General features: G+C 40.6%; 1 protein-coding gene across 1 annotated transcript in view; it reads left to right on the top strand.

Annotated features, from left to right (window-relative positions):
• Positions 1–900: 900 nt before the first annotated feature.
• Positions 901–12903, top strand: part of ITSN2 (intersectin 2) — a gene marked incomplete at its 5' end in the record, with an annotated part of 30037 nt that continues 18034 nt past the window's right edge. The window contains 9 exons of the mRNA XM_009879246.1: positions 901–1076; positions 1363–1507; positions 1973–2178; positions 3032–3096; positions 4140–4306; positions 4667–4712; positions 4919–5040; positions 6707–6803; positions 7886–8077. Of these exons, the coding sequence (XP_009877548.1) occupies positions 901–1076; positions 1363–1507; positions 1973–2178; positions 3032–3096; positions 4140–4306; positions 4667–4712; positions 4919–5040; positions 6707–6803; positions 7886–8077 (1216 nt within the window). The remainder of the gene's footprint in view (positions 1077–1362; positions 1508–1972; positions 2179–3031; positions 3097–4139; positions 4307–4666; positions 4713–4918; positions 5041–6706; positions 6804–7885; positions 8078–12903) is intronic.

The following is a 12903-nucleotide window of genomic DNA, read 5'->3' as shown; positions in this document are numbered from 1 at the left end:
AATAATAATAAATCAAACCAAGCCAGGTTCCTTCTCATTCAGACTATAAGCAATAAAGATAGGTGATAGGGTAGGATCTACAAATGTGGTACAAAATATTAGAACACTTAAGTATTAGGCTTCACTTTAATAGAGTTAGATCCTTTTTAGCATTTTCATACCAATGAAGCATGAAAGAGGGAAAAGGAGAAGTAGATATTGGTTTGGCTTCCTTCTCAGATATAATTGTGTCACTTAACAGTTAATGATGTGGTTTAGAAATAGGCTCACAGCTGCTACCTGCTCCTCTTCTCGTACCCCAAACCTCAACTAAGCTAACTAGCTGATAGTGTTTGACAGGCTGCTAATTTTTAGCCAATTTCAACAAATTTGCTAATTAGCATCATAGTGGGGGCTTCAGTACTGCTGTGAATGTTTAAGGATGCTCTGCACTTAATTGTATAGTAAACAACAGAATTTTTGGACGTGTTTTGGTTGTAGTCCAATGACACAATTATATCTCTAAGCAGAACTGCAGCGGTTGTCTCCGTGCCCTGCCAGGCTCGCCAGCTGCCCCCTCTTGGCCACACGTTTGGCAAAATACAGCTCGATGCACCAGAATTTTTGGCGATCCAGAGCAGCGCCAGGTGTAGCCTGTGATCCCTAGCATATAAGGTTGGGGCCTGTTTGAAAAAATATAACATTTTTTGGGCCTTTCTCTACCTGTGTCTAGAAACAGGGCAATTGTGTCGTCGCCCTATTTCTTGGCCAGAGGGAAATCAGCTCAGTTTTTGAAAGGGAGGAGAATGAAAGTGCTGATCCTTGTATGAGTGCTGCTCACGCTGCTTCATTTGGAGCGTCAGCCCCGTTTGTTTTACGCTGCTCATTGTGTTTTCTTTGTGTTTATCCTCCTGTCCATAGGTCAATGAAAAAACTGTGGGAGAGCCTGGTTGGCTTTATGGGAGTTTTCAAGGACAATTTGGTTGGTTTCCATGTAATTATGTAGAAAAAATATCAGAAGGAGAAAAATGTTTATCTCCGAAGAAGGCCTTACTTCCTCCTACCGTATCTTTATCTACTACCTCAGCTGCTTCGGAGTGAGTTTGTTGTGTTTGTGATAAAATTGCTGCTTCTAAATTTAGCTGACGCATAATGTTCTGCATAGATTCGTTGGGTGTTTGTTTTTAAAATACAAATGCAGAAAACTTATTGAAGAACCTACTTGAAAGTCTTAACTTTGTCATTTTAAGTGTTTGATAGGCTGCTTCGCATTGTATCAAATATTTGCTTTCTATGTGGAAAGAACCCAAAAAGTTATTCTGCTTGAGGCGCTTCTAAAATAAAAATTACAATGTGTTAAATATGCTTGCGCTTAATTTGCAGACCACTTTCACCAAGTAAAACTGCAGAAGAAGCTGATTACCAAAACATACCTTTTTCTAGCCTGAATGTCACTACGACGTGGCAACAGAAATCGGCTTTTACTCGCACTGTGTCCCCTGGATCTGTTTCACCCATTCATGGACAGGTACAGCGTGTGAGAGTGGAGAGCTTGCTGTATTTAGATTCATGTTAATGAAAAGGATTTAAAGAGAAAACAAACCAAAACATGAGTTTTGTGCACTGAACAGGCCAGAGGCTTAAGCTAATCTGAATTCTCCACTAATGTGCATCAACATAACTCCCTATATTTCCAGGTACTACTGAGCAAGAAGGCTCCTGCAGTACGTTTCATAATTCTACAATAATTTTCACCTCTAATTAGACACACAAGATATTTCTAACTAATAAGGAATGGAGTTGAGAGACTGTTCCTTAATCAACAGCTTGTATACACCAATGTAAAAAAAAAAAAATTACTGAGCCATCACTTAGGAATGTAGTTACTTAAGCTTCAATAAAAAAATACATCAGTGCTTATCTGTTTGTTTTTAAGACTTGCGCCAGGTTGGGGTAGTGTGCTTGGTCAGCATCTCCTTTTCTGTCTTAACAGGGGCAGCCTGTCGAGAACTTAAAAGCACAAGCACTTTGCTCTTGGACTGCAAAAAAAGATAACCACTTGAACTTTTCAAAAAATGATATCATTACCGTCCTGGAGCAGCAGGAAAACTGGTGGTTTGGAGAGGTACATGGAGGAAGGGGTTGGTTTCCAAAGTCGTATGTCAAGCTCTTACCTGGAAGCGAAATCAAGAAAGAGGAGTAAGCCTGAAATTATTTTTTTTTGTGGTTTATTTTTTTTTGTTGTTCAACAGTTTGCAAAAACAGGTGGTTTAGAGGACAAAATTCCTGCAGTGCTTTAAAGTGCAGAGTATAAATACTGTTTGCAATTTACACAAGGCCGTTTTAGGCTTTTATTATTTCATTCTGGCAAACCAAGTAATGCTGGGCTCGCTACTGTGAGACGTTCAAGGCTGAGTGCTAGGAAGAAAATCGCTGGCATTTGATTATTCATCAAGTGCCAGCCTTTGTTTTGGTTCATTACCGGCTCAGCTCTCTTGCAGCGCAGTTGTGTTCTGCCTCTGAAGGTGCCAGTTTCTATCTACAAATAATTGTAAGCTGGTAAGGCACATCTCGCAGAAATAGTGTAATTTTTCTTTGCTTGGAAAGATCATTGTGTCTATTCCAACGCTGCAAGATAACTAATCAGGTCGAAATTCAAAGTCTGGATACTGCTGGGATGGCTGCGCCATTGTCTGTGAATTGTTCTTTTCATGCTTTGTGATAAAAGTTCATAGAAAATCTCTAGAATGGGAGGATTTAGACAACATCTTTAATTTGTTCTTCTTTATGGTAGCGTAATTTGGGAATATACCTTCTCTTTCAGCACGTTCCATATTTTTTTTGGAAGCGGTGTGCTCTTGGATGCCATTCATATCTTAGATATCAGTAATACCTGTCACCGTTTGACAGTCAGGGAAGTCTTTGCGATTAATTCATAAGCAAAACCAACTTTAAGATGACTGAAGCCAACTTTTTCTCTTCCTAAAAAGAGATTTGTTCTGGCTCAGCCTTTTAGTTACTTAAACTTTTTTCTTTTTTTTTTTTTGTGCAGACCAGAAGCTATTTATGCAGCTGTAAACAAAAAGCCTAACACACAACCTCATGCAGCAGGAGAGGGTAAGACAGCTTGAAATACGCTACTTAATGCTACAGTCTGTTTCTGCTTAACAGCGTGGGAGTAAGTTTAAGAATTTCTGAGCTGACCTTTTAAAGCTTGTCCAAAAAACAGCACAAATGCTAAACTACTGTTAACGAGAATTCTAAACCAATAACTTAGTCAAAGCTTGTAACTAATTCAGGTTAAGCATAGACCTGGGTATTGGTTCTGTTTTTATGACTTTTGCTTGAGAATTAATTTATTTCTGAAAACTTCAATATGCCTCATACCCAGAAGCTGAGTTCTCTTCCTGCTGTTCTCTATTCTGAAAACTTCAATATGCCTCATACCCAGAGTTCTCTTCCTGCTGTTCTCTGCTGTGTTATGTGAGACTGTAGAGACATGAGAAGGGCTTTCTCATCTCCTGAGTGTGGATCACTCCCTTTTAATCAGTAGGGAGTAAAGAAAGCAAATATTACTGGAGAAACATTTGTGGGAAGCACTTTCTACGCCTTTTAATCTAGTGTATCTCAATGCTTCCCCAGTTGTATTAGAATTCCATGTGTGTGTTTTTATTTTCGCTGTGTTAAATAAGAATGGTTTTAATCATGCTTAAGTGTGGAATGTACATGCTTTCTGTGGAACATGGGAGTAAGGTGGATGCTTCATGCAAGAGATGAGTTTTCAGGCTGTGGTCATATCATATCCTGGCCTAAGCTGGAAGGGACCTTAGAGATCATTTTAATCCAGCCTCCCTGCCGCAGGGACGCCACCTCTTGACTAGATCTACAGGCCTCTGCTGGCCTGCAGGATGATTGTAGGGTAGTAACTCTCATTCATTTGTCTCTACTAAGTTTTGAACCTGCAATTCAGAGTTGCAAGCATGATTTGATTACAATCAAGCAAGTAGGTAGGCTGATTCACGAACTTGGGAAGACGCGATCCCTGTTCCGATCATCCTGATGAGCACCGATAGCAAAGATGCCTTTACTTGCGCCTCAGCGTGCTTTTATCCTCCCGTCTGAAACTATTGTCTCCTTCTTTCTACATGCTGTTTGCGCAGAGTACGTTGCGCTCTACTCGTATTCGAGCTCTGAGCCTGGTGACTTGACTTTCACGGAAGGCGAGGAAATCCTCGTGACCCAGAAGGAAGGGGAATGGTGGACGGGAAGCATCGATGGCAGAACCGGAATCTTCCCCTCCAATTACGTTAGACCAAAAGATCAAGAAGTGAGTTCGTATTCTGAGAGTTCACACGCTTACGTTAGACCAAAAGATCAAGAAGTGAGTTTGTATTCTGAGAGTTCACACATGGTGCTTTCCTTCAGTTTTATTGTATTACTGGCAATGGTACCTAGCTGTTAGTAATTTTCAGCAGAAATTAATGTGCTTGACAGAAAAATGTAATTAGCTTGAGCACTAAATGAGAGCTGTAGCCAGAGTGTTACACTGTCTGTCTCCAAACAGGATGTTGTTTTGTTTAAATATGGACTCAAAATTTCCACGTGCTTTTTTCCCCACATTCTTAGAGTTGGTGTAAACTCGACTGTTTTTATTGCACATTAAAAGATGATTGTTGTGTCTTTGTAGGCGTCTAGTAATGCTGGCAAAACTGGAACAATAAATAAGAAACCCGGTAAGTGTGTGATAACTTTTTAATGTTTAGGACTGTTTCTTAGTGACTTTATGATTATTTAGGTTGTTAGCGGTGTTTTAGTGGTGGGTAATGGCCTTTGCTGCAAGAGATACGTACCAGGGTATTTTCTGTTGACATTGCTCTTACTGTAATGGAAAAAAAAACAAAAACAAAAAACAAACACAATGGATATATTATCTTTTCAGAAATTGCTCAGGTTACTACTGCCTATGCTGCATCAGGAACTGAACAGCTTAGTCTTGCCCCAGGACAGCTGATACTGATTCTGAAGAAAAATGCGAGTGGATGGTGGCAAGGAGAGTTGCAGGTAGTTACTCAAGGAGGAATAATTGTGACTGCATGAATGGCCAGGAAGTACAATGTTCTAAAACTAGCTAGAAAGTTATTTTCATCTGTGTAAACTATATTGGGAGAAAGAGAAGTTTTAATTAAATCTTGGGTTACTGGGTTTTTTTGCTTGGTTTTGGTTTGTTGGTTTGTTTTGGGGGGGATTTTGGTCACAGAAAATAGTAAAATTGCCATTGAATATGTGCATGGGAGGGGGAAGAGGGACATTGACAGTTAATAGATTGATTAGGATGGGTAAAACATTGAATTGTAAAATTATACTAATGAAAGTAATCCTTGGAAGTTGGAGTTGGAAGCTAGTTTATTATATGAAGGCTGCTCTTCCCACTTTTCTCCTTTCCTCACCTAGTGATGAATTTCTGGTCCCAAGGAGTGAGAGTACTGTTACGTGATATTCTTCTTAAATCCTAGTTGTTATTTTGACTTTTGGAGCCCCATGGATCTTTTCTATAGTAGCCTTGATCTTTGCAACCAGTGCAAAAAGTTTAATTATGGTCTTAGGTCTATTTGTCGCCCTTTTCTTCAGCTAAATTTGAGCTGAATCTGCAGCATTAGCCTGAATTTAAACGTGATACTTCCAATCCTGAGTGATATTCCCAATATTGAGATTGAACAGCACAACAGGAAGTTCTGTCCTCTTAATATGGCTTAATTGGCCTTTCCCAAGGTGTTGTACAGCCATACACAGTCTGTTTTGAGCAAATACTCTTGATAAATCCAATCTATCCTCTCCAACAGTTCGGACAGGGCTGATCCAGCAATGCAGCATCTGTTTTTAAAACTGACCCGCTTTACAGATGAAGGAGGAGAGGTTATAGCGAGCAAACTGAGAAGTGGCCGCACTGATTTTCTGTGAATTAACAGCTGTGGAAAATACACTTGTTGTGTGTCCAACAAGTAAATCCAGAAAACAATTATTAGGTTGCATTTTAAGAAAAGTAAGCACAGTGCTGGTTCAGGAAGAAGCTTCAAAGAATAAAGAAAAAAGTGGGGGAATTGAAACTGAGATACATCAATTCTTGCCAGTTTAAATTTCTTCTTGTGTTGTAATTCTGCTCACTCTGCCATTACTGCTTTTTGAAATCACTTTTACGTCCTGACGTTTTGTGCACTCTGAAGTGTATTTGTTTCTTCAGCGTGTGCAGAGTTCATCTCCACCTGTGGGACTAAAAAAGCAAAGACCAGAAAATGAGGAAATTTTTTTCAAACTCTCACATGCTGTTCTAGGTAGGAAGTGATACCAAATACTGAAGTCAGGATTTTCAGAGGTAGCTTATGGTAGTTGTTACCTCTGTTCTGGGTATCTCATTAGAGACTCCTGATATGATGCATAGAGCAGATTTTCAGCCCTACAATTAAATTGTGCACTGAAATAATTCACTGCAATTCCAAAGTTTGGATTAATACATTTACCAGGACATACTGAGGTGCAACTTTATTTGAACATGTTTTATGCTTTAGCCAGGTTTTTTTTCCGAGTTCTATTTAGTATTTAGTTGGTGTTTGGAAGCCTGACTTTTTTGTCTTCCGTTGGCAAAACTGTGTGGTATATTTGTTGCCTTTTTTCCCAGTCTGTGGGCTATTTGTTTACTTAACTGTTTAGTAACCATTATAAATGTTTACAGGCAAGAGGGAAAAAGAGACAAAAAGGATGGTTCCCTGCCAGCCATGTGAAATTACTGGGTCCGAGCAGTGAAAGAACCACATCTGCCGCTCCCTCAGGTGAAAAAAAAATACTTAATGTTCCATTTAGAGTGTTTTATGTAAGTGCATCAATTGTTCAGATGCTAGTCTGAATTACATAACTAACATAAATAGTACTTTAAATGGCTGAGTATGGTTGTGGTGTCACCCTGAAAGGTAAAGCCTGAGTCAGAATCTGAGTCTTTTGACAGACTTGTCCATTTGGCTTTTGCCTCTGTCCGAGAGTGGTAAAATCTCACAACTTCTTAATCAAAACAATTCTTTTAGGGTCCCTTCCTAGCGTGCAACAGAAAGTCTCAGTCATACAAGATGTTTATATCCAGAAATCTGCGAGGATCACCATATTCTGTGGCAAGAGCTTTTGAGTTTTGCCGAATGCACCGAAGAGCCACGCTTTTCTCATTTGGAAACGCCACGTTTCCAAGTGCTGCCAAAAGTCTCACAGAAAACTAGCAATCATTGGCCAACACCTTTGGAATTACTCGCACTGCTCCTTATAAGGAGGGACACCCAGCAGCAAATTTCCACTAGATTTTTCCATTTGAATGGCCGGATACAAATGAGATTATTGGACAGGGAAGGAGCATTTTTGGGTTCTGCATGTTTACATTACAGTCTCCACAGCTGTGATTTGCTTATACAGCAGCTTCCTGGGTATTACTGGGCAAACTTCCCTTTCACTAAACTAGCAGGTCCCGACTGGCTAACGAACGTTTCCTCTGCCTTTGCCACATTTTTCTCACAAGTATCACCTGTAACATAATCAAACTCGCTTTGTTTTCCGAGCCAGTACGTGAGCTAGGAGCATGGTTACATCTTTAAATGTTTAGAATGTCAGTAGATGCAATACAGTTAGTATTGCATCAGTTAGTTAGTAGTGAATCAGTTTGCTATGTAAAGGCATGGATATGTAAAGTGGAAATAAAGATTGCTGCCTGGCCCAATGAATAAAAAAAGTAAAAGAAAAGGGACGGCAGTTCCACATGAAGATAAGATGTGGCATTTTTCTTATGTAACAGTTTGCTTTCCTGTGGTTATGTACGACACTCAGAAATAGCCTGTGTTAACAGTGTTGTGCTCTGCTTGTTTTTTCTTCATAGTGTGTCAAGTGATAGCGATGTACGATTATATGGCAAACAATGAAGATGAGCTCAGTTTCTCCAAAGGGCAGCTCATTAATGTTCTGAGCAAGGATGATGCTGACTGGTGGCAAGGAGAAATTGGTGGTGTGACAGGTCTCTTCCCCTCAAACTACGTGAAGATGACCACAGATTCTGATCCAAGTCAACAGTGTAAGCAACTTTTTTTTTTTAATTAATTTTGTTACTGTATTTCAAAGGTGCATTGCTGTTCTTCTGCTTTGTGTTTACAATTCTGAGTTCCAGGCATCAGCTGAATTTACTGGTACTTTAAATACCCTTTCTTTAAATATTTTACTATAGCTCTAAGTACTTTAAATACTTTTTTGTTTAACCTACAAATAAGCAGCACATTACCAACCAGCTGTTGTGGAGTAGTAGGAGTGCTAGGGTGAGCTCAAGTACTCGGTTTGGTAGAGGTTCCCCTCCCGCTGAAGGTGCTGATGTTCAATAACGGTGAGTGCAGGTGTATGGGCTCAATTATAGAACTTGCTCAAGTGTCTGCTGTGGTCATTTGAACTTGGATTTAAAATAAGACATAGAAGGGACAGGAGAAAGATTCTAGCATTGGCACATGATCTATCCTATGGTAAATGGGTGTGTCCTGGCTCCCACTGGTCCAGCTCTCATCCAGTTCTGAGAAACAAGATACATATGAAAACACACCTTAAGCTAAAAATCTGAATGCTACAATATACACCTATCTGACAGTGTAAACTTTTTTTTGCGTGTTAACACACACACACACTTGATTTTTTGGCCCCTCTCCTCATTTTTTCATACTGTGATGAAATCAACTTTTATATCAACCCAGGACATCAGTGGGTTTAGGGATGTATCTTAACCTAAAAGTTGCTCCTTTGACATAACGAACCTTGTCCTTTCACTTACTGTTTTTTCCCTTGTAGTTTTCTCAGTATAAAGACATGTGTCCAAAAGTCTGGTTGAAGTTCACTCTTAATAGCCTATAGCTAGCGTGTAGGCCCTTAAGTCTGTGCTTAAGCTTTGATCAACATAGTTGTGTTCTTACTGAAGAGTTCCCCAGCTCTGCAATGCAGGTACAGCTTGGATTGGAAAGGTAAAATGTTTTCCCTGCGTAGCTCGTTAGGGTACCCAGGCAAAATACAGCATTCACCATTCTTGAGGTTTTCTTTTTAACTCAGTTACATTTGTGCTTACATTTTTGGTGACACATTCTATTTATTACTTTTTTTAATACCTCTGGCTGGTGTGGCTGTAGTGTCAAAAACTTCTGCATTTAGATTGAACTTAACATCCTTTCAATTAGGTGTATCCAAGTCATTAAAGTGATCCTTTGAACGTTTTTTCTTTAAATAGAGAAAAAAGAATCATCTCAGTTTTGAAGAAATATCATAGACTAAATCCAAATGGGCTATAAAATCAAGGTTCTGAACCTTCTGAATTTTAAAAAATGGTAAGAGATATTAGCTTATCACACCAGGTGTGTTTCTGTTGAGAGTTATGTAGCTGAGGACACTAAGTGCAAGGTGATTACACGTACTCCTAATTTTCAGTGAAAGCAGCGCTGAGATCGAGTTGTAATTGGAAGCATTCAGTGGGATTAAGTCTTTCTCATCATTTGCTGCTGTCATGAGGCTGTCTTCTTCTCAGATTTCAACATTGTGGAGTAAAAATATTTCCATCCACATCAAACCGTGGCTGTGTGAACAGAGTTTTCCTTTGAAAGTGTATTGGCAAAGGTCGGCCAGTGGCAGCCAGATGAGCAGATGTGCACCAGCACATCTGTGTTCGGTTGTTGAACTTCTGCCTCAGAACTAGTCTATTTGCTGTGAAGCAGATCGACTGGTACTTAATTAATGACATCTGACTACTGGTGAATGATGAGTGTGTTGAACATCTTGGAAAAAAAATCTCTGAGTATTTCAAATAAGCTAACTTGTTGTACAGCTTTTGTACTGGGACACATCGCTCTTGTGGTGTTAAAACATCCGCTTTTGGAAACTTCAGGGAAAAATCCTGCTTAAAGTCCAGAACCTGATCAAAACCAGCGCAACTTGTTAACTCGAGCGCAGCATTGTGCAAATACCAGTACCTGGATTTCAGCTGCTTTTTTTTTTGGTGTGAAGTCTGAGCTAGTAAATTGTGTTAGCAGTAAGCTAGCACTGTGCCGTTCTTCTGCAACCAGAGAATACTTAAATATTTACTGATTGAACTTTCAGACTTGCTTAGATTTCCTTAGAATATTTTTTGCCCCTATTTCAGTATAGTGCAGAAAAATATTCCTGAGAAATCACTAAGGAATTGGTCCTGCAAAAATGTTGATGTGTACCTCTGGGGATCAGCTTTAGAGATATGACAGAATACAATTTTAAAAATGCAGTGTTATATTTTAAATAATTGTTAATCTGAGTACTGTAATGTTTCTGTGGAAGAATAGCAGTTTCTACCACTGTCTTTTCTTGACAATCAGATGTAATGGTATTTGAGAGAAACAGACAGATTTGGTTTACTCAAATAGGTAAGCAGCTTAGGAAAATTCCCTCAAATTTGAACTGTTCTATGGATGACTGTTGTATCCAGAGTCTTTCCTGGGACTTCTATTTAGAGGTGTAATGGCAAACTTCTCAGTGACCTAAGTTCTTCTCTTAGGTTGCTGAGAGAGCTCCAAACAGAATACGCTGTGCTGACAAGATGACTTTTCCTGCTGCTGTAGCTGCACATTGTGGCTTAGGGTCTCTGCAAGAGAAAAAAACCCAATCAATTAATGTCATAGGTCTGTCAATAGGTCTCTTAAATACAACTGAGTCCTGGGGACTGCAGAACACAGAGTACTTGGGTTGTGCTCTCAGTGACCTTGTGATGGTTAGATGTGCTCGTGTTTTAATGACATTTTAACGGCTCTTATTCTAACGCTTGCATGGAAGTCATCATGAAAAATAAATAAGATACGCAGGTTTCAAAAGTGGCTGTACACTTCAAGGAAGTTATTTTCTGTTCTTTGTTGAGTGCTTGCTCAACTGTTCAGGGTCAGATCTTGTGTGTGTTGCCAGTACCTGTCCAGGACGTGTCTACCAGGTTTTCTTCCCATTCTTCCCCATAAGGCGGGGCAGGCACGGGGCACTTAAGCTTCACAGGTCTTTCCGATGGCCTGATCTGGAGATAATTTTGTTATTCCAGCCAGTCTTTGTCTGCCTTGAACAGCTGCACATAGAAACTCATTCTCTCCCTAATTGTTGGGGTTTTTTCAGCAAAGTACGTTTTATTTTTTCCCAGTTTTTCTTCTTATCCATAGGACCAGTCTGAGCCTTGTTGTTATATCTGAGATTTTCTTCCCTCGGGTACCTCAGATGGAGGCAAGACAGATGTTCCAGCTACATCTGCCTACACTCGGTTGCTGGATGTCTTTTAGTGTTCGAGATCAGTTCATTTCTCGCATCCGTTCATCTCTCAGCCAGGTGGACATACCTGTGCTCAGTGTGCAGAGGCTTCTAGTTCATCCTCCCTGAGGTGTCTCCTCTCCCTTTTTGAGTGCCATGGGCTGACCCTGTCCGGATGCCAGGTGTCCGTCATAGCTGCTCTGTCACTCCCCCTCCTCAGCTGGACAGGGGAGAGAAAACAGAACCAAAGCCTTATGGGTCAAGAGGAGGACAGTTTAATACAGCCGAACCAAAGGTTGCCTGCAAAAATGAAGGGAAATAAAAGGTTTAATTATCTGCTTCCCATCAGCAGGCAATGGCCCGCCAGTCCCTGGGAAGCAGGGCTTGGGTGTGTGTAGTGGTTGATCTGGAAGACAAACATCAATAACAAATGCCCCCTCTTCCTTCTCCTTTTTCTTAGCTTTTACTGCTGAGCAGACTTGAAGTGTTGTGGAATACCCCTGTGGTCATTCTGGGGGAGCTGGCCCAGCTGTGTCCCCTCCCAAGAGGGCTGGGAATGTTGGAGAGGCAGCTCAGCAAGAGCCAAAACACCGGTGTGTTACCGGCACAAAGCACAGCGCTGTGGGGAAAATGAGCCCCATCAGACCTAAAGCAGTCAGACTGGTCTTTCATAGACCTGAAGGTAGCAGTTCTTTCTTTTTTATGTACTTGAAGTTACCGTTTCTGTTCACTCTTTCTTCTTTTCATAGCCCAATATTGCTGCAGTTCCTCTGGCACCTATGTCACTCCTTTGGATGCCCAGATATGAGCTCCGGGTAGCCCCCAAAGCCTGATAAGCACCTCCTTTGCCCATTGAAACCTGCCTGCTCTGCCTTCTGCCAGTGCAGCAGCAGAAGTTGGCTTGACTGGGGACAGATCCTCCCTCTCTCGTTAGACTGTTCTTGACATGCGTACAGCAACAGTAGATCTACCTCATTTTTTTTGTCCCCAGATCTTACTCATAGATGAGATGTGTTAGAGGCATGTGCCATGAGACAAGAAGCTTTTCTCCATGCATGAAAGATCTTTAGTAGTTCCTGTCCACCGCTGTCCAGGGAATGAAGCTGACTGATTTTCAAGAGTGTTCGTGGTGAAACCCAACTTCTGAACTGACATACTTGTAGCAGGAGCATTTCTGTGCCTATATATGGGCAACACATTTTGAAGTTCTCTAGTTATTGCCAAGTAACTTAGGATTATGGAGTAAGAGTGGTTTTGAGGTGTTGCATGTTGCAGGTCCACATTCACTTTTTAGCATATGAAGGTTAATAATTTAAGTTTTTACTCAATAGCTCCGGAGTTTCACACCTTTTACCAAGCATCAAATACGAAATCAATCCCTCAGTCATTTTTTATTTCTAGAACTATGTGACGAGTGTCAGTCAGGCTTGATAAAACTTTCAGGTTGAAATCCTGCGGTCTGGAACAATCTCTGGATTGCCCACAGGGTGTGTGCAGCTGCAGCAAACGTCACCCATCTGCCTCTAACCTGACTTGGCAGTGCCTCTTCCAGGCCGTGTAGACCTTAGTTTCTGATGGACATTTTGAGTGACGTGTTCAATCCTATTTCATGGACACACA

This window comes from Apaloderma vittatum, unplaced genomic scaffold (assembly GCF_000703405.1).
Source record: "Apaloderma vittatum isolate BGI_N311 unplaced genomic scaffold, ASM70340v1 scaffold4242, whole genome shotgun sequence".
NCBI lineage: Eukaryota > Metazoa > Chordata > Aves > Trogoniformes > Trogonidae > Apaloderma > Apaloderma vittatum.
Note: the sequence above shows the minus strand (reverse complement) of the source record. Positions and strands in the feature narration are given on the sequence as shown.